This window comes from Saccopteryx leptura, chromosome 12 (genome assembly GCF_036850995.1).
Source record: "Saccopteryx leptura isolate mSacLep1 chromosome 12, mSacLep1_pri_phased_curated, whole genome shotgun sequence".
Classification (NCBI taxonomy): Eukaryota; Metazoa; Chordata; class Mammalia; order Chiroptera; family Emballonuridae; genus Saccopteryx; species Saccopteryx leptura.
The window spans coordinates 34,384,724-34,410,514 of record NC_089514.1 but is presented as its reverse complement, the minus strand read 5'-3'; the positions used below and the strand labels follow the sequence as shown (position 1 = coordinate 34,410,514).

At 38.7% G+C, this 25,791-nt stretch overlaps 1 protein-coding gene across 9 annotated transcripts in view; it reads right to left on the bottom strand.

Annotated features, from left to right (window-relative positions):
* Positions 1-25,791, bottom strand: part of RUNDC3B (RUN domain containing 3B) — a 198,491-nt gene that overhangs the window by 136,058 nt on the left and 36,642 nt on the right. For 4 of the 9 annotated variants that reach the window (XM_066354310.1, XM_066354312.1, XM_066354309.1 and 1 more), the window contains exon 1: positions 15,993-16,444. The exons of 4 other annotated variants lie outside the window; for them this stretch is intronic. In XM_066354310.1, coding sequence (XP_066210407.1) covers positions 15,993-16,114 — 122 coding nt within the window. In that variant the 5' untranslated portion in view covers positions 16,115-16,444. Of the gene's footprint in view, positions 1-15,992; positions 16,502-25,791 lie in introns of those variants that run through there. One more of the 9 variants, XM_066354318.1, reaches the window with a different exon arrangement.

The following is a 25,791-nucleotide window of genomic DNA, read 5'->3' as shown; positions in this document are numbered from 1 at the left end:
GTCATTAATGCACATTGGTGAAGTAAACTAAAAATCACATTTAAAAAAAAATAAAACTAACACAGTACTTACTTCATCAAAAAGGGTAGGTCAGAATTCAACCACCTGTAACAGTCTGATAAGATTTTAGTCACTACTGTCCTTCAGGAATAACAGATGATCTACTTTGTAAAATATAATGGGAAAAAGAAGCCATAGAGAGTAATACACATTTTTGTAGCATCCAGAGCCATCTACAGATCAATCAGTAGTCAGTAACAAAGGAGTCTTCATCATGTTATTAATAGTTTATATTCCTATAGAAGACAATATCAGCATGACAAAAACCCAAGACGGTGTCTCAGAGCACTAAATTACTTTTAACTCAACATCTCCCTAAAAACTAAAACATAAGCAAACTCTTAATACACATAATTTGTTATTTCAAAGCATAAATATATTTTAGGGTGACAAAAGTTTAAATAATTTATAATATATAAAAATTAATAATGAAGAAAACAAATTTATTTCTCAGCTTTGTTTTATCATTTATACTCTGCTCTTCTCCCAACACAAACCTAAATTTCAGGTGAATTAGATCCTAGTCCATGTTTTACTTCTAACTAGCCAAGTTTTCCCACTTGACACTTCTCTTGAATCATACCGCTAGCTCCATGATGCCAGAATAATGTGAATCTTTTCCTCCATAACACAGTAACTAGCTAGTATGTGTTGTAAAAACCAAGCCTGTAAAGTGGATTTTAATATATCTAAAAAATATCAGATGCGGAACTGTTTCTTGATGATGTTAATATTAGTCATCTATTTCTTGAAGACTGATTTTCAAATAATAAAATGACAATTTTGTGAATGTCTAAAAATATCAAATCAAGTTGAAGTAATAGTTTACATAAGTACTTGAAAAATGAAAAATTTACATCAAGAATTTTTATAATTAAGTACAGCTTTTATGTTTTTAAAAAATATTTTTAATTTTTCAATTACAGTTTATATACAATATTATATCTGCTTCAGGGTCACAACCCAGTGATTAGAGATTTATGTAACTTGTGCAGTGATCACCCTGATAACTCTAGTACCAATCTAACACAATGCACAGCTATTGCCACATTACTGATTATATTTCCTAGGCTGTACTTAACATCTCCATGACTATTCTGTAACTACCAACTTGTCCTTCTCAATCCCTTCACCTATTACAACCATCCCACCAAGCCCCTCCCATCTGGCAACCATCATAATATTCTCTGAATCTATAAGCCTGTTTGTGGTCTGCCTGTCCTTTTATTTTTTTTAGATTGTACCTATAAGTGAAATCATGGCATTTGTCTTTCCCGGTCTGACTTACTTAACGCAGCACAACACCCTCTACTAGGCCCATCCATGTTGTTACAGATGGCAATATTTCAGTCATTTTTTATGGCTGAGTCATATTTCATTGAATAATATGTACCACTTTTTTTATCCATTCATCTATTGATGGGCACTTCAATTGCTACTATTGTAAATAATGGTGCAATAAACATGTGGATGCCTATGTCTTTTTGATTTAGTGTTTTGGAATTGTTTGGATAAATACCAGAAGTGAAATTGCTGTGTCCTTTGTCTCTTGTTATAGCCTTTACTTTAAAGTCTGTTTTGTCTGGTATAAGTATTGCCACTCTGGCTTTTTTTTTTTTTTTTTGTATTTTTCCGAAGCTGGGAACGGGGAGAGACAGTCAGACAGACTCCCGCATGCGCCAGACCAGGATCCACCCGGCACGCCCACCAGGGGGTGACGCTCTGTCCACCAGGGGGTGATGCTCTGCCCTCCGGGGCGTCGCTCTGTTGCGACCAGAGCCACTCTAGCGCCTGGGGCAGAGGCCAAGGAGCCATCCCCAGCGCCCGGGCCATCTTTGCTCCAATGGAGCCTCGCTGTGGGAGGGGAAGAGAGAGACAGAGAGGAAGGAGAGGGGGAGGGGTGGAGAAGCAGATGGGCGCTTCTCCTGTGTGCCCTGGCCAGGAATCAAACCCAGGACCCCTTGCATGCCAGGCTGACGCTCTACCACTGAGCCAACCGGCCAGGGCCACTGGCTTCTTTTGTTTTCATATTCATAAAATATTATTTTCCATCCCTTTACTTTCAGTCTGTTTTCTTTTATATGCACATGATTTTTTAAATTAATTTTAATTTAATGTTAACACAAATTCAAGTGTCCCACTCAATATAATACCATTACCACCAACAACGAGCCCCCTATTATACTCCCTTTGCCCCCTCCCCCTAACTCCCTCCACTCTTCCCTCTGGGATTTGCTGTCCTGTGATCTATATCGTTGTTATGTATACACAGTTTCACTAATCCCTTTACCTTCTCTGATCCCATCCCCTATCCCCCTTCCCTCTGACTGCTGTCCCTCTGGTCCCTGTGACCCTGCCTCTGCCTCTATTCCATTCCTCAGTTCACTTTGTTCATTAGATTCCACATATAAGTGACATCATATGATATTTTTCTTTCTCTGCCTGGCTTATTTTGCTTAGCATGATCATCTCCAGGTCCATGCATGTCATTGCAAAAGTTAAGATTTCCTTCTTTTTCACAGCTGCATAGTATTCCATTGTGTTAATGTACCACAGCTTTTTATTCCACTCGTCCACTGACAGACACTTGGGGCTGTTTCCAGATCTTCTCTATTGTAAACAATGCTGCAATAAACATGGGGATGCATTTCTTCTTTTGAATCAGTGTTTTGGGATTCTTAGGATATATTCCTAAAAGTGGGATAGTGGGTCAAAACGCAGTTCCATTTTTAATTATTATTATTATTTTTTCCTTTTGCACTTTTCCGAAGCTGGAAACGGGGAGGCAGTCAGACAGACTCCCGCATGCATCCGACCGGGATCCACCCGGCATGCCCACCAGGGGGCGATGCTCTGCCCCTCTGGGGCGTCGCTCTGTTGCATCCAGAGCCATTCAAAGTGCCCGAGGCAGAGGCCAAAGAGCCATCCTCAGCGCCCGGGCAAACTTTGCTCCAGTGGAGCCTCGGCTGCGGGAGGGAAAGAGAGAGACAGAGAGGAAGGAGAGGGGGAGGGGTGGAGAAGCAGATGGGCGCTTCTCCTGTGTGCCCTGGCTGGGAATCGAACCCGGGACTCCTGCACGTCAGGCCGACGCTCTACCACTGAGCCAACCGGCCAGGGCCCATTTTTAATTTTTGAGGAAACACCATAGTTTTCCACAGTGGCTGCACCAGTCTGCATTCCCACCAGCAGTACAGGAGGGTTCCCTTTTCCCCACATCCTCGCCAGCACTTATGTGTTGTTTTATTAATAAGCACCACTCTGACAGGTATGAGGTGATATCTCATTGTGGTTTTAATTTGCATTTCTCTGAAGATTAGTGATGCTGAACATTTTTTCATATGCCTACTGGCCATCTGTATATCCTATTTAGAAAACTGTCTATTCGTTTCCTTTGCCCATTTTTTAATTGGATTGTTTACTACAAATAATTAAAAAACAAAATCAAAAATGAAATTACATCTTGGTTAAATTTTTATACTTTTAATTGGAAAGAAACTTTAAAAAGTGGAAATTCACCTTCAATATTTAAGGCTGTGCCTAAGTAATATATGTATAAAATATATATACTTGCATGCATATAGGAACACAATCTATTTTTGTACATTGATCTTATATCCTACAACTCTACTATATTTATTTATTGTTTCTAATAGCTTTTTAAGATTTTATTTATTGATTTTACAGAGACAGGAGGGTAGGGGGAGTGAGAAGTATCAACTCCTAAGTTGCCTCACATTAGCTGCTCATTGCTTGTCATATGTGCCTTGACAAGGAAAGCCTGCGGCTTCAAACTGGAGACCTCAGCATTCCAGGTCGACACTCTATTCATGGCACCAACACAGGCCAGGCTTTGGTGGAGTCTCTAGCTTTTCTATATAAAGAATCATGTCATCTGTAAAAAGTGAGAATTTTACTTCTTCAATCCCAATTTGGATGTCTTTTCTCTCTGGCCTGACTGCTCTGGCTAGGATTTCCAGGACTATGTTGAATAACATAGTGGTGCAAGTGGGCATCCTCATCTTGTTCCTGATCTTAGAAGAAAAGCTTCCAATTTTTCACCATTGAGAATATTAGGTGAAGGTTTGTCATATATGACTACATATGGCCTTTATTATGTTGACATACATTCCTTCTACACCCATTCTATTGAGTATTTTAATCATATATGGATGTTACATCTTGTCAAATGCTTTTTCTGCATCTATTGACACAATCACGTGGTTTTAATCCTTTCTTCTGTTAATGTGGCATATTGCATTGATAAATTGCATATGTTGAACCATCCTTTTTTACCTGGAACTGTGCCCCCTTGATTGTGATGTATTATATTTTTTTGCATTGTTGTATTTAATTTGCTCGTATTTTTTTTTAGGATTATTTTGCATCCATATTCATCAGAGATACTGGTCTGTAATTTTCTTTTTCTGTGTTGTCCTTGCCAGATTTTGGAATCAGGGTTATGTTCGCCTTATAAAACAAGTTTAAAAATACTGTTTCTTCTCCAGGTTTTTTTTGGTAGAGTTTGAGAAGAATAGGTACTAAATCTTTGAATGTTAGGTAGAATTCACTAGTTAAGCCATCTGTGCCTGGACTTTTACTTTTTGGGAGGATTTGATGACTGTTTCAATTTCCTAATGTTGGTTAGTCTATTTAAATTTTCCAGTTCTTCATGATTAAGTCTACGAAGGTTATATATTTCTAAGAACCTGTCCATTTCTACTAGGTTATGGAATTTGGTGGTGGATGGCCTATCATAGTATTCTTGTTAGCACACATCCCCTTTCTTATTATAGCATCATCCTTACACTGAACATCTAAGCATAGAAAAAGAGAAGCAGGAATTTCAAGTACCTGCAAGTAAACTGATTTTTTTAAGAAGCATAATCTATAGTGATCATGGTTTATCAACAACAGAAATGCCAAGAAAATAAACGTTTCTCTTTCTAGTTCTGTGGCTCAAATATGAACACACACACATGTGCACACATGTATGTTCATATGCACATAAACACACAAATTAGATCCAGTTGACCTGTCTGTCATGGAGACTTAAGGCAGCATAGTGCAAAAGGAACAGTATAGGTTTTAAAACCAGATATATTTGGGCTTGAATTCTGGCAATGTTAGCCTTAACTATAAAATAAATCTGTATTTATTATTTCTATATGCATTATAAAAACTATATAAATGTATTTTTTTCAGATGTGAGAATCAGATGATCTGTGGTTTTATAATTTATTAAAATTTTAAATTGTATTTTCTTTTTCTTTTGTATTTTTCTAAAGTGAGAAGCAGAGAGGCAGAGAAACAGACTCCCTCATGTGCCTGACTGGGATCCACCCAGCATGCTCACTAGAGGGCAATGCTCTGCCCATCTGGGGCATTGCTCCATTGCAACTGGAGCCATTCTAGCTCCTGAGGCAGAGGTCATGGAGCCAGCACCCCAGCCAACTTCGCTCCAATGGAGCCTTGGCTGAGGGAGGGGAAGAGAGAGAGAGAGAAAGAAAGAAGATGGGAAAGGATGGAGAAGCAGATGAGTGCTTCTCCTGTGTGCCTTGGCCAGGAATTGAACCTGGGACTTCCACATGCTGGGCTGATGCTCTACCACTGAGCCAACTGGCTGGGGCCAAAATTTTAAATTCTATTTTAATATTAATTTTGAGACTACGTCTGAAATATAATAAAAGATTTCATTTTATAATTGCAAAAATTAAGAGAAATTTTTAAATTTCAAAATCAAATGTTAAATTGATTATTTGGGGGATATTTGCCTTCCTATCATCTTCTAAAGTCACTGTAACTGAAGAAAAAATGGATAATGTCATTTTACTTAGCCTCAACAACAAAATGTGTACATTATACACATTTCCCATTTTTTTATAAAATATGTTCAAAACAGTAATGCATTTTAGACATTTAACCTACTTTTTTGAATATTATTTTTTATAAGATAAAACAATTCAAGTATATTGCTTTAGGAAGGTAAATGTCACAAGCATATTCATTAATTTAGTTCAGCCTTTACCATTCTGTTTTTTAAAATTCAAACATGGAAGAGATGAATTTTTATTTTTCCATTTCCGTATTAAATTTCAATTAAAATAACTCCATTCAAAAGATGCAAATTCTACTGCTAAAGCTATCAGATACTTAAACTTTACTATCATCAGAGATTAGCCATTAGGGTGACTTTCAGAATAAGTGAGTATGGTTCTTTAATTCAGCCTTCAATCTTATTTTGAAAATGTTCTCAGCTTTTATTCTTGACTAGTTTGAGAGAATTACCTCATTGGTTAAATGTGCCTATTATATACTTGATTCTGGGAATAAACTAGATTTTGAATATTCTATGATTCCTGTACTTAAGAAATTCACATTTTAGTTGAAGATACAAAAGATAGCTAGGTGAATGCTGTATTTATTTATACAACCTATTCCAGAAAAGAACTGAGATACTTACGGGGGCAGATAAAATATAATCAGTTATAATTTATACATAAATTATAACTCGGAAGTTGAAAATTGTGGGTAAGGACTTCCACTTCCAAATAGGATGGAGAAAATACTAACAGACCAGTGCTCCCACAGAGTACAACTAGAAAAACTGGGGAGTGGAGGAGTAAGATTACAGAACTCATATAAATGAAATGTACGCATTCCCAGAAGAGCTGGCTGAAACTGAAAGAAGAAACAGGAATTCTGAATTGTTCAGCATTTACTAAAGAAATTAAGTTTGTTACTAAAAGACTTCCCACAAAGACAATTTACAGTTCAGATTTCTTCCCTAGTGAATTCTTCTAAAAGTTTAATAAATAAATCATATTAACTTTACACAGCTCTTCTACAAAACAGAATAAAAGAATATATTCCAACTTGTTATATAAGGTCAAATAATATTAATAACAAAACTCGACAAAGACACGTAAGAAAGCACAATTACAGACCAACCTTCCATGAACAAATATTTTAAAAATCCAAATAGACAATTATCTCATCAAACTCCAAGATATGTAAAAAAGATGATAATATAGCACAACTTTTTAAAAAATTCTAGAATGGTTTAACATTCAAAAGTCAATCAATATAAACAGAAAAAAGAGGAGAGAAATCATTTGCTTGTCCTGCTACACAGAAAAAAACATTTGACAATACAGTATTCAGTATCTCCTTATGAAAATTCTTGGCAATCTAGAAATACATGGGAACTTAAAAAAAACCCACTGCAAACATCCTGCTTAATGGTAAAGTTATTAACGCTTTCTGCAATACTGTGGTCCTGGCCAGTGCAATAAGACAGGAAATAAAAGGCATGAAATTTGAAAAAGGAAGAATAAAACAAGCAGATGACGTGCCTATGTATGTAGAATGTTATAAAAAAAACCCTGCAGAAATCTGTTAGAACAAATAAATCTGGTAAAATTACTAGATTACAAAACCAATATTTTAGAAGATCAATTTTATGTCTATATATTAGCAAAAAATGAAAAAGAAAACTATTTTAAGTGTTATAATAACATAAAAATATCAAATATGGAAAAATAAGTCCAAAAAGTTGTGTATTATCCATGTTTTTAAAATATTTTTGAGAAAAATTTCAAAGTAGTTAAATACATGAAGGGATATATTATGTTCATGAACTGCATGCAAGTTTTAATATTATAAATATGACAGTTTCCCCCAAACTTAAAGATTCAGTGCAATTTTAATAAAAATCCCAACAGATTTTTAGTGGAAATTGACAAGGTGATTCTAAAGTTTAGTTTGTAGAGGCCAAGAACAGCCAAGACAATCTTGAGCAATAAAGCTAGAGAACTTATACTGACAAATATGAAGATATATTATGTAGTTATAATGTCAGTATGATATTGGCTCAAGATAGGCAAATAGACGAATAGAACAGAAGAGAAAGTCTGGAAGCAAACACATAAATGACCCAGTTACCTAACTTACAAATGTGACAGCTGAGTGCAGTGAGGAAAGCATGGTCTTCTAAATAAGTGGTACTAAGTTAGCTGGTTTTCCTAAAGGAAATAGTAAATCTTGACCTCTGTATATCACAGCATAAACAAACATACAAACAAAAACTACAGGTGAGTTGTTGAAATAAATGTAAAAAAAGGAAAACACTACATCTTTTAAAAGAAAACAGGAGAATATTTTCATTACTCTGGAGTAGGTTGATTCCTTACGCAGGTCATAACAAACACTAACCATGAAGAAAATATATGGATTACTTTACAATTATAAACTTCTATACATCAAAACACACTACACAGAGAATAAACACTGGGAGAAAATACCTGCATTACACATATCCAGTATAAGTTTTGCATACAGAATGTACAAAAACTACACATCAACAAACAGGTCAGAGATCCCAGTTGATAAATGACTTGACTTGGCACTTCACAAAAGAGCATTTCCAAATGGCCTGCAAACTTAAGGAAAGGTGCTTAACTTCATATAAACACATATTAATACCACCATATCACACCCAACAAACACACCAGAATGGCTAAAACGACAGAAATTAAAAAATATTAGTGAGGCTGTACAGCAGCTGGAACTCCTACACACTGCTCACTAGTATATAAATTAGTACAACTCCTTTGGAGAACTCTACCTACTGAAGCTCAACATATGCATGCCACATGGCCCAGGAACTCCACTCCTAGGTATGTATATACATGACAGAAATATGTACATATAGTTTCCAAAATACAGATTCATGATTATTCAATTAGCAAGAGTCAAAAGTGAAAACAACTCAAATGTCCATCAGGTAGAATGAATCAATTGTGTTATATTCATACAATGGAGTAACATTTATATAACAGTGAAAATAAACTACAGCTACGGCAATGAAAAGGATGAATCTCACAAACATGTTGAGCATAATAAACGAAACAGAGAAAAGTATATACTGTACTGTTCCATAAATTCAAAAAGAGGCAAGACTAAATCATGGTGTTGAGAGCCGGAAGTGTGGTTACCCTTAGTAGGGGTAGAAACTGAATGAAGGCAAGAAAAAGGATTCTGGGGATTTGGGTAATGTCTTTGTTTTTAATTATTATTACATCCTCAGGACTTACATATTTTAAAACTAGAAGTTTGTACGTTTTTGACCACCTTCCCTTTTACCCATTCCCCACCTTCCACCCCCACTTCTGGTAACTGCCAATCTATTCTGTTTCTATGAGTTTGATGGCTTTTAGATTCCACCTATAAATGACATCAGACAGTATTTGTCTTTATCTGACCTATTTCACTTAGCATAATGCCCTCAAAGTCATTCCAATCCTGCAAATGACAGAATTTCATTCTTTTTTTATGGCTGAAAATATTATATTGTGTATATATACTACATTTTCTTTATCTCTTCATCCGCTAATGCGCATTTAGATTATTTTCCCGTCTTGGTTATTGTAAGTAATGTTGCAATGAATGTGTACGCACAGCTATATTTTGAGACAGTGATTTCCTTTCCTTTGAGTGTCCTTTTTCTTGTTACAATTTGTGTCCTCTGAAAAAAAATTCACTGAGCTGCACACTTATGCTATATGTGTTTTTATATGCATTTTGTAAATTAATAAAAATGTATAAGAAAAATAGGAGCAAAGTGTAGCTAGGAATAGGCTAAACATATTACTATGATAATCTATACTTGTTTTAGAGATGGCCATAGATTTAACACTAAAATTTCAAACAGCTATATGAGAAAAAGAGAAGTCACTTATAAATTGCCTAGAAATACAATTCTCAACATTAAAATAAGACAGATATTTCTCATAGAATCTTCAGAAAAGGAAGCTTTTTGAAATAATAAACAATGTCTTTGACAACTTCAAGAAGACCCTCTGTGATTGCTTCTTCTGATGACCCTCAATGTAGGCAGGTGGAATCTTAGCAATGCACAACTGGGCAAAAGGAACTGGAGATAAGGGAGTGTGAAGCAATGCAGTCTACATATCCAGGGGCTCTCTGAGGATTTGGACTGACCCAAATGTATTCTGTAAGCCTGTAAGACTGAATACAAGAGTGGATAAGCTGCACATATTCCTCCGTGAATATCTTGTCTCTCAGCTGAGCTTCTGACATTTATCGATCAGCAGTGAAGTGAAGACAATACCTTCTAAAAATGTGTGGGGGACAGCTATTCCGTCTTGTCAGCTGAATATGAACCCAGTTTAGCCAATGACCGTCTGTGGCTGAGAAGCCTACCTAGGACCATTAGCTGAAAAGAGGATCACCTCCTTCCATTGTGAACACCTACTATTAGAACCCTAGGATCCTTAGAAATATTGAACCTCCTCCAAAGCAGCTAAAGCTGATCAAAGTCCCAACCCAGTTCTACCACACACTGCATGTCAGAGCTTCACCCCAAAATGTAATTCACTGTAGCCAAGGGATGAAGTCTTATGAGGCATACTAAAGCAAACAAGTAAAGTAAGTCAGTGAAGTTAAAGTTAGAGAATTGTATCACCAATAGCCAGTCACATTTCACATATCTGCATTTCACCCACCAACTTCAAGCAAAGGAACATTTTTTCTGATTATTCAGCAGCCAGAATGTTAAGTTCAGAGTGCTAAAAGTTCACATTTAACTTAGGTCTCCAGGTGCCTTATTTTTTATTTTTAACCATGTGATAAATTGACGTATCTGCTTTCCCAGTTCACAACCAATCATAATGAGCAAGTCAGGATGGGAAACACAAAGGAAACAGTGGTTAGAAGTAGGCAGAACCCTAAGAAATAACAGCTAACTTGACAGAGAGAGACGGCAAGTCTCTGCACAAGACACACTCATAGCACACCCAGAGTACAGTCATCACCAATAATTATATTATGTTGCACAGAATCTTTTTAAAGAGAGTAGAAAACTATGCAATCCTTTTCTAAAAGCAATTCATCCAAAATGTCTTAAAATATTGTTTACTGTAATTTAAATTCAAATGGTAACATTGGAAGCTTCAGTTACACAGAATACCGAGTTCCACAGTAAACACTGAATAAAACTCCATAGTTTACAGAATTTTAAGCTTACTCAAACATTAAATTACACAGCAAATGTAAGCACCCCATTCTCTGGCTACAACAGAAAAGTGAGGTGCTACTGTTATTAGAAATAATATTCAAGGTATCAAATAACATCTTGACCAATAGAAAACTAAGAAAAATCATGTACATGATATAAAAAGTTTTTAAATTTGTGACAGAGAGAGGAACAGATAAGGACAGACAGACAGACAGGAAAGAGAGAGATGAGAAGCATCAATTCTTTGCAGCACCTTAGTTGTTCATTGATTGCTTTCTCATAGGTGCCTTGACCGGGGACTACAGCAGACCAAGTGACCCCTTGCTCAAGCCAGAAACCTTGGGTTCAAGCTGGTGAGCCTTGCACAAACCAGATGAGTCCGCGCTCAAGCCAGGGACCTCAGGGTTTTGAAACTGGGTCCTCCGTGTCCCAGTCCGACACTCTATCCACTGCGCTACCACCTGGTCAGGCAAAAAGTATTTTATTTTGAAAATCTTCAATTGTCTCCACTCTGCTTAGCTTATCACACTATCTCTTTCAATTGCTCATTAGTCCTCTAACCACAAGACAAGAAAATTATGCCTCTGTGTGGGGAATTTCTCTTAAAGTATTAATTTAAGAGTTTAAAAATTTTATTTTTAAATCTGTTTATGCACATATACTTAAGTATATGCATTTTAATACTTTCCTCATAAAACAATGTTAAGCCATATAAAGAGAATTTTTATTTTAATTCTCTTTGCCAAAAGAACTAAAATCAAAGTAATATGTAACTTTTTCAATAACCTATGAAACTTTAAGATGTCAGGGAAAAAATGAGTAATACCTGATTTTCTATGGATGAAGAATGGACTTTTAAAAAAATGCCTGATGGTTTATCACTTTTATTTTTCAAAGTTCTAAACGGAAGAGAATATTCAGGAAAAATACTAGTTGGTGTACAGAACCAAAGTCAGTTCATGAATATTTTAGAACTCAGTGTAGAATGTTTGGAGGCCTCAAGTGACCTATTTTCTCTCTACCACAATCTGTGAAAACTTTGATAAAACCATGATTCTTTGCTGAGTTAAGTATCACCCAAGTGTTTTAGTCTACAATATATATTTTCACCAAATAAAACCCCCAGAAAAGAATTATATACACAATCACAATGAACCAAAATTCAACTCGTTTCAATTCCACCCAATACCTGACTATCTTACCTAACCAAACTACCCATTTCCAAAGTCCAAAGTATAGCAATACTGTTCTTTCCCCTCCACTTTCCTTTATGCCAGGAATAAGTGGAATCTGAAATGAAAAACACATGCCATTTAGCATCTCCCAAATGATATACTCTAGACCAGTGGTTCTCAACCTGTGGGTCGCGACCCCAGCGGGGTCGCCTAAAGCCATCGGAAAATACATAATGCATATCAGGTATTTACATTCCGAATCATAACTGTAGCAAAATTACAGTTATGAAGTAGCCACCAAAATTATTTTATGGTTTGGGGTCACCACAACATGAGGAACTGTATTGCGGGGTCACAGCATTAGAAAGGTTGAGAACCACTGCTCTAGACTTATTTTATGGGGCTGTGGTAGTGGCTGGGCTTCCGACAGCAGGACCCACAGCCCTTACTCCAGCCCACAGCTTTCGGCCCCCTTCCCAGGGCCCACCTGTCCCTTGTGGCTCTACCACCAGACTCTGTCTTGTTCTTGCTCCCACCTTGGAGGTCCTCCTGTCCATGGTGACTTCCTCAGCACCTGCAGGTGCCTGGCTGCAGCCACAGCTGAAGGGGTTCTATGAATGTGGCTTTCGCTAGCCACAGGAATCAGACAAGAAAAAAGAAACAAAAGGCATCCGAATTGCAAAGGAAGAAGTAAAACTCATTATTTGCGGATGACATGATACTGTATAGACAGAACCCTAGAGGTTCTAGCCAAGTACCATTAGAACTGTCAACCAATGGTTATTGGCACCAATTCAATCCCAATTTCGGGTGGGGTGATGAGGGAAACTTTCTTCAGTGCAAACACCTCAATTGTGCTACAACAGTACTGTGAGAACAGCACCACCATGGAACAGCTCTGTGAGGAGGCCAGGGGCGAGGAGGGCCCGGGGTGAGGACCCTTCGCAGACAGGCATCTCGGCTCTAGTCTGGTCTGCTCCAGGAGTCAGGGTTTCAGCTCCAGCCCCAGGAGGGGAAACACAGCCCTTCTGGGTAGAATGGAAAAGTGAACTCCAGCAATAGTGTTCTTTTTAAAGATATTTTTAAACCTGAAGAACTGTGTGGTTATACAATAAAGTTTTAAACCTAAATGAAGAGTATGCCTAAATTGTGTAAGGAGTAAAAAAGCCTTACTGTAAAATTATCAATAATATATATACCAGAATGAGAGTGTACGTGAGAGAGGAGGAAGAGTTTTTTTTTGTTTTGTAAACTGTTCAGAACATTATTAGAGAATTACAAAATGAAATGTTTTTGTTTACAGACAAAATTGCACATGCCTCATCTATCTACAATTAAACATATGTCTACCATTACTTGCTCAGATTTAGAGAAATTCAAACCAAATATATTTTTCTTGAAGACTATTTGCTGTCAATTTTAGGGGTCATTGAAGGTTAGCAAAGATCTAGTCCAAGGTTACTTTAGAGATGAGAACACTGGAAAAGGGGAAGATTGCATGGCTCTCTAAAATACACATATTTATAAAAAACTTAGAACTGAATTATATTTCCACTAAACCAGCTTCCCAATATATATAGTAAACCATTGCTGATTTGATATGTAAAAATTAAAAAATGAATTCATTAAGCGACCTAGATGAGAATCTCAGGGTTTGGTAACTCTGAAAGACAGAGAAAACCGACAGAGACACGTTAATATTGATTTGTTCATTTTGCTGAATTTGAGGTGGGGTGACTTAAAACAGCCTAATGGACTACAGTGACTTTTTTTCCAAAAAGTAATAACCTTTTAGACAACACCTATCAAATAGATCCCATTACTAGACATGGATGATAATTCATATGCACCATCAAACTATTTGGACATAAAAAACAGACTTAGTAATATTATCCATATACAAAAATACACAATTGAAATCTAAGTCAAAAATTGAAATTTATCCTAGCTACAATTCTAAAATTAAGGATAAATTGTAACTAAAGACAGCACTTATATTCATTTCATAGTAGAAAGGAATAATTATGCAAGTAAAAATGTAAATATGGCTAGCTCAGAAAGCTGTCCACCCAAATCAGTGCTAAGTGACTGAAATTTCTTAAACAAACAGTAACTTAAAATGTAATTTAAATAAGGCTGAGATACAAGTCCCTTTCTTTTCCTAAACTGCCACTGAAGAGGGAGCAAATGAACATTAAATGACCTAAAACCAGTCATGAAAAAAGAACAGTACCAACCACTGAATTTACTCATTCAATAAATATTTACTGAGTGTCAGATTCTATAGTAGGAAGAGTTAAAAACAAAATTCAGCAAAAAGCTTTCCACAAGGTTGCTGACCTTAAAGCTTAACTCTGATGAAGCTTTTATGAAATACATTACCCAAAAAGCATTGTATTTTTTTAGCTTGTTTAAGATCATCTTAAAACACACACACACACATACACACACACACACACACAACTAATTCTTTTTAATATATAAAATAAAGGTAAGAAAATTGTTCTATTTACCCAACTTAAAAAAATGTCCTAGGTTAAAAAAATTTAAGACAGCCTATCTTCATTAAAAGGCTGCATCCTAGACATCACAAATTTGTAAATAAAACAGATTTCATACAATTTTACTGTTTACAATCCCAAGTGCCATAACAGTCAGTGAGGCAGGTCTTTCTTCCAGGTTAAAAAAACATTAAGTCACTTAAAGTTACTGAATATATATCCTAGTATAAATGTCTTCTGCATAATATGCTAAACACATTTTTACACAAAGGAAAAAATACAGATGTAAACTGCAAAGGAGAAAAGGTTTCATCATTCTCTGATTTTTTTAGGATTATCATTGGCTGATGATGACTTGATCGAACAAAGTAAATTTAAAACAACGTAATTGTTCAAAGAAGTTCTTAAATGGATGCCTACGACTTCAATATTTTAATACTCAGAAATAAGACAAAGAAAATTTATCAGCACATTAAAATAAGTTACTATACACAGTAATTACTCCTTTTATAGACAGTTTTTATATATAGTAATTATACTTTTATGTTTCCATATTTTGTAAAGGAATACTACATATATAATATAATCAGAAAACATGTAAGAAAGGCAGACCCTGAAATAAACCATGGAAACGTGAACTAAGTATCCTCCACAGTCCTACTCCTGGTAACAACTGCAGCAACAGCTCTAGCACGGCAATTCAAAGCGGAGAGAAAACATACACACGCATATGCAAACACACACACACACACACACACACACACACACACACACACACACACGGCTGGCATGTAGGCACTCAACTGTGGCATGAAATGACTGAATACATATGCAAAAAAGTCAAAACAAAAACAGAATGCACTCTGATTTTGAGCAACGCAGTAAACAATAAGAGTAACGACTACTTTTCCAGAAGCTGGCTGACAGCTGAAGATGCACTAAAGGAGTGAGCTCTTCCTCCCTGACCCGAGATGGCACGTTCAAAACAAACCCTTCCGAGCCCCGCCCCACGCCGTCCCCTCAGCTGCCTCCAGCCCTGGAACCGACGGACAGTGCGGGGCTCAGCAGCGCCCAGACCCCGAGCCCTCTCGGGGCGCTCGGGCCCGCAGGCAGGCCCGGGGCTGGGGCGCAGGGCCCACGCCACCGGCAGGGACTCGCGCTCGCCCAAGCCCTCAGCCCGCGCGCGGCGGCGCCCCCTCCCCCGGCCCGGGCCCGCCGTACCTGCACACGGTGATCAGGTTCCTCCTCTCCACCGCAGCGTTGCGGGCGCTCAGGCTCTTCCTGCCGCCGCCGCCGCCGCCGCCACGGCTGCCGCTCAGGCCCCCCAAGCTCCGGGAGGCCATGGCGGGCTGACCCCGCACCCCTTTTGTCTCCTGCGACCCCGCCCCCACCTGCTTCCGGGGCTCTCGCTCTGTGTGCGACCGTGGGCGCGCGGGGACCGCGGGAGGATGTGGATGACCGCGGGGGACTCGCACGAGCTACTGACGACTCGCACTCCGCACCCGAGCTACACACGCGCACACACGCACACCCTCACCTACACGCACTCGCGCGCGAACACGCACGCAGCACCCCCTCGCGCACGCCGCCGACTGCGGGGCGGCGCGTGCTGCTTGGTGCCCGGAGCTCCGCTACTTCCTGCGGGACCTCGCTGCCCGCGCGTGCACGTGCCCGCCGACCCCCACACCCGATCACCCACACCCTGCTCGCGCCGGCTCCCTGGCCGCCGCCGCCGCCGCGCGCGGCCCCGCCCTCCCTGCACCTATCAAGCCAACGCCACCCACCTGGAGCCAATCATGGGCCTCAGGGGGCGGAGCCGGCCGCGCGGCCCTTAAAAGCAACGTGCTTCAGCTCCGCCCTGGCGCGTGGGCAGCTGTCAAGACTCCGGGCTCGCCAGCCATCGCTGTCCGCTTGGTGATGACAGTCGGCACGCAGGAGAGCTGCGCGGCATTTTACACGGGGATTGCGGGATGCGTGGCTCAGGAGTGACCCGAGCTGATTACTGACCCTTACCTGGAGCCTAGCTTTAATGGCTGGGATCCCGAGTTTTAAACAGCTGATTATTACCTTGGAAACTGACTCCCAAATTCTGTGGCATCCGTAGCTACGGCGCCAGGAACGCAGCAGCGCCGGCTCTCGCACCCGACCCGAGGGCCTGACGGTCTCCTCCGGACGGAAAAACGGCGACAAAACCCAAGGAGGGAAATTACCCTTAGAATATCCCTCCTGGGCGTCTGGTGGTGGGACGTCTTGACCCTCCAGGCCACGTAGCCCCTCGTCTATTCCCGCCCTATTCCTGCGGCCGGGACTGACTGCCCATGTACAGGCGCGGTGCGAGGGTACGGTCTCCCCCTGCGCCCTTCTAACTGCTGGCCAGTGACCTCGGAATGGGGGGGGAGGCGGTGAGCCTAGGGGCAGTTTGACCTACCCCTGGGCTTCTCCCTGAGAGAAGCCGCCCTGGCCATGTGTTCAGAACCTAGCACCCGCTTTTCCAGAGCTTTTCCATCGCCCCAGTCTTCGCAGAGAGGAGGTCCTAGCTGCGGGGCCGCGTTCTCTGGCACTCATCTAAATCGCCCTGGCGGTTCACCTCTCTTTTCATTTCCCTTTGTATCCATGTGCCCAGATTTCATAGTGATGTCCTTAAACCCTGTGGGGCCTACCTAGCACTGTGCTGTGCATAGAACAGGTTCTCAATGAATGTTTATTACTGAACTTGAAGTTACCTTTGACATTATTTTACTAAAATTTGGTTTTGGTGGCTCCAAAATTCCAAGTAACTTCCACCTCTGGTTTTGCAGTTTCTGTCAAAGAACGTTATAGGATAGTTTAATGTAGAGATATCTCCGTATTTCATGTATATTATACAAAATACTAAAGGAGGTAGTTAGAAACTCTATGTTGAATGCTTTTAAAATGCAGAATTTTGTATAATAATTATGTAGTTTACTCATTTCTGAAATGAAAAGTTTTTTAAATCTATATTTAAAATCATCAGGGCAAAGACTGAACTCTTTTAGCTACTAAGTCTAATCACAATAGAATTAAGTTTGTGCAGGAAAAAAAATTGTCCTAATTTACTACAATAAGCATTCACACATTAATATGACGAGAAAATAATTTAGACTGACTTTAAATATTATCTTTCACCAATAAAAGCAGGAGGGTTCTCTAGGTCAATGCACTTGTTCCAAACATTTCTTGTCTGCTCTATAGTGACATTGAGCCTTGTAAGGAGGATTACCCTCCTAGGAGCTCCAACTTGTCTTTTCTTGCTACCCAAAAGGTTTGAATTCAGAAGTAACCATCAGGAAACAGAGGCACTGACTGTGCAGGCAGTCTCAGCAAAATATTTGCACTGATAATGAAAAATAGTACTTAAGTTCAAATTGTTGTTATTTAAACACGGATTGAAACTGCATTGGGAGATGAGTGGAAAGCCATAAATTATCAAAAAAATTCTTAGACACCCACTTTGGTTTGTCCTGGAGGAGAGAGAGAACACACACGTGCCTGAAACACCAAAAAGACAAACCCAAGGCCCTGGCCGGTTGGCTCAGTGGTAGAGCGTCGGCCTGGCGTGCAGAAGTCCCGGGTTCGATTCCCGGCCAGGGCACATAGGAGAAGCGCCCATTTGCTTCTCCACCCCCCCCCCTCCTTCCTCTCTGTCTCTCTCTTCCCCTCCCGCAGCCAAGGCTCCATTGGAGCAAAGATGGCCCGGGCACTGGGGATGGCTTCTTGGCCTCTGCCCCAGGCGCTAGAGTGGCTCTGGTCGCGGCAGAGCGACGCCCCGGATGGGTAGAGCGACGCCCCGGATGGGCAGAGCATCGTCCCCTGGTGGGCAGAGCGTAGCCCCTGGTGGGCGTGCCGGGTGGATCCCCGTGGGGCGCATGTGGGAGTCTGTCTGACTGTCTCTCCCCGTTTCCAGCTTCAGAAAAATACAAAAAAAAAAAAAAAAAAAAGACAAACCCAAAGGATCATGTCAACTAGAGAACAGTGAGGTGTCATTCTCAAAATTAGCCTTCTAGCCTTTAGTACGTATTCATGTTATTGTCACTATGAATTCAATACTTATGACTGAAGACTTAGCAAAACGTCATCTTAGATGATTAGGTCATAACGTTATTTTTCAAATCTACTTTTAGGGGGATTCAGTTGATATTGGTACTTGCTGAACAAGATTTCACCTTAAAATGAGCCTTTTTTTTTTATTTGTATGTACAGCTTGTCATTAAACTGCCACATGGGGGCCTTATTTGATAAAGTTTTTTTCTTAATTACCCTGAATAATATGTCCTGGGTTGCATTCTTTCTCTGGATTACTATTCTGGAGGTAATGAATCAATTATATTCAGTACAGAGTATAATACTATGAGTTTTCACCTACTTTTTGAACTCTTTTTGGCACCTATTGCAATTATTTATTTTATTTATCTGAGCATGTGCACAGAGTTTATTCAGACATGTAAAAAGACTCACAATAAAAATAATGAAGACTGGGCCCTGGCGGGCTGTCTCAGTGGTAGAGCTTCCGCCCGGTCTGTGGCAGTTCTGGGGTTTGATTCCTGGCCAGAGCACACAGGAGAAGAGCCCATCTGCTTCTCCACCCTTCGCCCTCTCCTTCCTCTCTACCTCTCTCTTCCCCTCCCGCAGACAAGGCTCCATTGGAGCAAAACTTGGCCCAAGCGCTGAGGATAGCTCCATGGCATCTACCTCAGGTGTTAGAATGGCTCTAGTTGCAACACAGCAACACCCCAGATGGGCAGAGCATTGCTCCCTAGTGGGCAAGCCCTGTGGATCCTGGTCAAGTGCATGCGGGAGTCTGTCTTTCTGCCTCCCCGCTTCTCTCTTCATAAAAATACAAAATAATAATAATAATAATAATGAAGACTGTAGATGCCAACTTTAACCTATGAGAGTTTGGTAGAACTGAATGAGCAGACCATATTTATTTCTTGTTTTCCCAACCTTCTCTTTCTTCTCATCAGAAGAAACAAAATTACAACTCCAACATATAAAGTGTCCTAAAATCTAAAATGCTATAAACCAGAGATATTACCAAACGATTATTTATTTTAATCTCAAGGAAGTGATCTTTCTAAGTATGTCCAAACCCAGTAGCCATATAGAAAAGATTGATAAAATTGAAGACACAAACTTTTTAAAAAATCCACAAAGCAAGTTTCTCCGTAAACAAAAGCTAAAGTGAAATGATGGGCTCAGAAAACATAATTGAAACTCATATCATGGACAAAAAGCTAATTTCCTTTATATACACGGATCAAGAAGCACTGTCTCAGTAGAATAATGAAGGTAAAAACCAAATAGCAAGTAAAAACCTCAGTGGGAAGTAAGAATTATATAACTCTCAAAAAATTGTGAACGAGGAGAAAAAAGAGGAGTAGCAGTGGGGAATGTTGAGGAGAGGGATGTTAGTATTTTATTCCTACTGTATTGCTACATTTTACAGAAGTGACTTGAGCACATTTTAAAGCTGGTCGAATGAATCCACTGGGAGGGAAAGGTTAGTAAAGCAAGAGAGAAAAGCATGATTAGACGTGAGAATGCAGAAAAGCATTGTATTGAAGGCACAGATGGATGGATTGAGCTTTGATTAAAGGTACCAATTCTCAATTGTATCCAGAGAGAATGGTGGGAGTATGGGTGCCGATGTAAGTACTTTTTAGTTTTCATTATTAGAAAGTTGGGAGGTTCCTGTCTGATAGATTCTGCTTTATCTAGAAATGTCAACAGCTAAAAGTTTTAAATACTTCTTATAGCAAGTAGTAAAATAAATTGACTAATAAAATTTAGGACTTCTGGTCAATGTTCGAGAAACCATTTAAGATTGGTAATGATGAATTTATGAGACACATCCACTCTTTCTTTGACATTGTTAGTGTCCTAGCACTAACAATGTCCTGCCAAAAAACCAAAAAACAATAGTCTGGGTTGCTTAAACAACAGAGATTTATTTTTTCACAGTTGTAGAGTTCAGGGAGTCCAAGATCAAGGTGCCAGCTGATTTGGTTCCTGGTGAAGACTCTCTTTCAGGCCACCATCTCCTTGTGTGTGCACATGAGCTCTTCTTTGTGTGCAGAAGGTGAGGTAGGGAGTGAAAAGAGAAAACAAGCTTTCTGATATCTCTTAGAAGGACACTAATCTTGTTATTAGAAACTACCCTCATGATGTCATCTAACCCTAATATACCTCCCAAAGGTTCCATATCCATGTACCACCACAATGAGGCTTAAAGCCTGAATGTGTAAATTTTGGTAAACACAAGCATTTGGTCCAGAACAGTTAGAATGCAGGCATGCAGGTAATAAAGAAGATGTTGATTTCATGCCGGACTGAGATGTCATAGAGAGTAAAAGGAAAAGTCTTAAATACAAGGCGGTTTGGGTTATTAACAAGTGTGTGATTCTAATGCGATTTAAGTTGAATAAAGAGGAAAAGAAGAGAGAAGTGATGGATTGGGATAGAGAAGAGTAGTCAAAGGACTGGATGATCTGTTGAGTTCAAAGAATAACCATAATGTATTTGGTTAAACAAGTTAGGAGATGAAAATAGAGCTAGTGGTCAGGGAGTGGTACACTTGCATGAGCAGTTTTGGAATTAGAGCAGTTAATGGGCGATAGCAAAATCAAAGGTTTGGAATCATAGTAATGTGCGGCAGTATAGGGGTTTGTCTGCACTGCTGGGAGTCAAATAATTTAACAACTGATTCTCTGCCCTAATGACCATTTTTTCCCCACTTTTTAAAAATTTTTATTAATTTTAATTTATTGTGTTCACTTGGATTCAAGTGTCCCACTCACTATAACTCCTTTGCCCCCTACACCCATGTCCCGCATTAAACCCCCTTTGCCCCTCCCTCAAATCCCTCTGGGATTTGATGTCCTGTTATCTATATCACTGTGTTATGTATATAGAATTTCACTAATCCATTCATCTTCTCTGATCCCATTCCCTCATCCCCCTTCCCTCTGACAGCTGTCCCTCTGCTCCCTGTGACCCCGCCTCTGCTCCTTTCCTCAGTTCCCTTTGTTCGTTAGATTCCACATATAAGTGAGATCATATGATATTTGTCTTTCTCTGCCTGGCTTATTTCACTGAACATAATCATCTCCAGGTCCATCCATGCCATCACAAAAGGAAAGATTTCCTTCTTTTCACGGCCACATAGTATTCCATTGTGTATATGTACCCTACCATTTTAATTCACTTGTCCACTGATGGACACTTGGGCTGTTTCCAGATCTTGGTTATTGTAAACAATGCTGCTATAAACATGGGGGTGCATATCTTCTTTTGAATGAGTGATTTGGTATTCTTAGGATATATTCCTAACAGTGGGATAGCTGGGTCAAAAGGCAGTTCGATTTTTAATTTTTTGAGTTTCCATACTGTTTTCCACAGTGGCTGCACCAGTCTGCATTCCCACCAGCAGTGCAGGAGGATTTCCCTTTCTCCACATTCTTGCCAGCACCTATCGTGTGTTGTTTTGTTAATGAGTGCCTGACAGGTGTGAGGTGGTATCTCATTGTGGTTTTAATTTGCATTTCTCTAATCATTAGTGATGTTGAACATCTTTTCATATGCCTATTGGTCATCAGTATGTCCTCTTTGGAGAAATGTCTTTTCAGTTCTTTTGCTCATTATTTAATTGGATTGTTTACCTTTGTGGTGTTGAGTTTTAGAAGTTCTTATAAATTTTGGTTATTAACCCCTTATTATACATATTGGTCAATATGTTCTCCCATTGTGTAGGTTGTCTTATAATTTTATTCACAGTGTCTTTTGCTGTGCAAAAGCTTTTTAGTTTGATATAGTCTCATTTGTTTATTTTGTCCTTTATTTCACTTGCCCATGGAGAAAAATCTGCAAAAATATTGCTACTAGAGATATTGAAGAGTTTACTGCCTATGTTTTCTTCCATGATGTTTATGGTTTCGCTACTTACATTTAAGTCTTTTATCTATTTTGAGTTTATTTTTCTGAATGGTGTAAGTTGCTGGTCTAGTTTCATTTTTCTGCATGTCCAATTTTCCCAACACCATTTATTAAAGAGACTGCCTTTATTCCACTGTATGCTCTTACCTCCTTTGTCCAATATCAATGGACCATAAAGACGTGGGTTTATTCTGGGTTCTCTGTTCTGTTCCATTGATCTGTATGGCTATTCTTATGCCAGTACAAGCTGTTTTGAATACAATGGTCTTTTTTATTTTATTTTATTTACTCATTTTTTAGAGAGGAGAGAGAGAGAGAGAGAGAGAGAGAGAGAGAGAGAGAGAGGAGAGAGAGACAGGGGGGAGGAGCTGGAAGCATCAACTCCCATATGTGCCTTGACCAGGCAAGCCCAGGGTTTCAAACCAGCGACCTCAGCATTTCCAGGTCGACGCTTTATCCACTGCGCCACCACAGGTCAGGCCTACAATGGTCTTGTAGTATAAATTGATATCAGGAAGTGTGATACCTCCCACTTTATTCTTCATTTTCAAAATTTCTGAGGCTATTTGTGTTCTTTTTTGGTTTCATATGAATTTTTGGAATATTTGCTCTATATCTTTGAAGTATGCCATTGGCATTTTAATAGGAATTGCCTTGAATTCATAGATTGCTTTGGGTTATATAGACATTTTAATGATGTTTATTCTTCCTATCCATGAACACAGTATATGCTTCCACTTGTTTGTATCTTCCTTGATTTTTTTTTCAATAACTTACAATTTTCCGAGTGCAAGTCTTTTACCTCCTTGGTTAAATTTATTCCTAGGTACTTTATTTTGTTGTTGTTGTTGCAATAGTGAAGGGGATTGTTTGTTTCTTTTTAACTTCTCTTTCAGACAGTTTATTGATGTATAAAAATGCTACTGATTTCTGAATATTAATTTTATATCATGCCACCTTGCCAAATTCATTTATCAGGTCTAGTAGTTTTCTGACTGAGACTTTAGGTTTTCTATGTACAGTATCATGTCATCAGCAAAAATGATAGTTTTACTTCTTTTTCAATTTGAATGTCTTTTATTTCTTCTTGTCTGATTGCTGTGGCTAGAACTTCCTGACGTATGTTGAATTAGAGTGGTGAAAGGGGGCACCTGTGCCTTGTTTTTGTTCTGAAGAGAATTACTTTTAATTTTTGCCCATTGAGTATGATGTTGGCTCTGGGTTTGTCATAGATGGCCTTTATTATGATGAAGTATGTTCTCTGTATTCCCACTTTGCTGAGAGTTTTGATCATAAATGGGTGCTGGGTTTTATCAAATGCTTTTACTGCATCTATTGATATAATCACGTGATTTTTATCCTTCCTTTTGTTTATGTCAGTGGTAGTCAACCTGGTCCCTACCACCCACTAGTGGGCATTTCAGCTTTCATGGTGGGTGGTAGCGGAGCAACCAAAGTATAAATAAAAAGATAGATTTAACTATAGTAAGTTGTTTTATAAAGATTTATTCTGCCAAACAGTGAAAATATGATATAAAGTACTTGGTAAGTAATTATTATTATATGTTTTAACTTGCTGTAACTCTGCTTTATAAATTTTATAAAGTGAAGTTACTTCCCTACTTTATAAATCACCATTACTGTGGAACCGGTGGGCGGTTAGAAAATTTTACTACTAACAGAGATACAAAAGTGGGCAGTAGGTATAAAAATGTTGACTACCCCTGGTTTATGTGATGAATCACATTGATTGATTTGTGAATATTGTACCAGCCTTGCCTCCCCAGAATAAATCCCATTTGATCATGATGTATGACTTTTTTTTAGTATATTGCTGGATCTGGTTTGCTAATATTTTGTTGAGAATTTTAGCATCTATGTTCATCAGGGATATTGGCCTATAGTTTTCTTTCTTTGTAGTGCCTTTACCTGGTTTTGGAATGGGGATAATGCTTGCCTCATAAAAGGAGTTTGGAAGTCTTTCCTTCTCTTAAATTTTTTGAAATAGCTTGAGAAGGATAGCTGTTAGTTCTTCTTTGAATATGTGGTAAAATTCGCCTTCTAAGCTGTCCTGTCCAGGACTTTTATTTGTTGGGAATTTTTTGATAACTGTTTCAGTTTCATTAGTTGTAATCAGTCTGGTTAGGATTTCTGATCTTCTTGATTGAGTTTTGGAAGATTGTAAGTTTCTAGGAATTTATCCATTTCACCTAGGTTGTCCAATTTTGTGGCATATAGATCTTCATAGTATTTTCTTAAAATCCTTTGTATGTCTGTAGTGTCAGTTGTTACTTCTCCACTTTCATTTTAAATTTTATTTATTTGAGTCCTCTCTCTTTTTTCTTGATGAGTTTGGTTAAAGGTTTGTCAATGTTATTTACCTTTTCAAAGAACCAACTCTTGGTTTCATTGATCTTTTGTATTTTTTTTTAGCCTCTATGTATTTTATTTCTGCTCTGATCTTTATTATTTCCTTCCTTCTACATCCTCTGGGCTTTATTTGTTTTTTTTTTCTAGTTCTTTTAGATGCTGGGTTGTTTATTTGAGCTATATTTTGCTTCTTAAGGTATGCCTGTAATGCTATGAACTTCCCTCTTAGGACTGCTTTTGCTGTGTCCTATAAATTTTGAGTTATTGTATGTTCATTTTCATTTACTTCAAGGAAATTTTTTATTTCTTCCCTGATCTCGTTGTTAACCCATTCATTATTTAATAACATGTTATTTAGCCTAAGTAGTTTGAATGCTTTTCAGTTTTTCTATTGTAGTTGATTCCTAGTTTTGTGACATTGTGATCAGAGAAGATGCTTGATATAATTTCAATCTTCTTAAATTTATTGAAACTTGTTTTGTGACCTAACATGTGGTCTATCCTAGAGAATATACCATGAGCACTTGAAAAGAATGTATAATCTGCTGCTTTGGGTGAAAGGTTCTGAAGATATCGATTAAATACAGTTCATATAGTGTGTCATTTAAGGCTGCTGTTTCTTTGTTAATTTTTCTTTCTAAAGTGAGATGCAGAATGGTAGAGAGACAGACTCCCACATGTACCCGACCTGGATCCA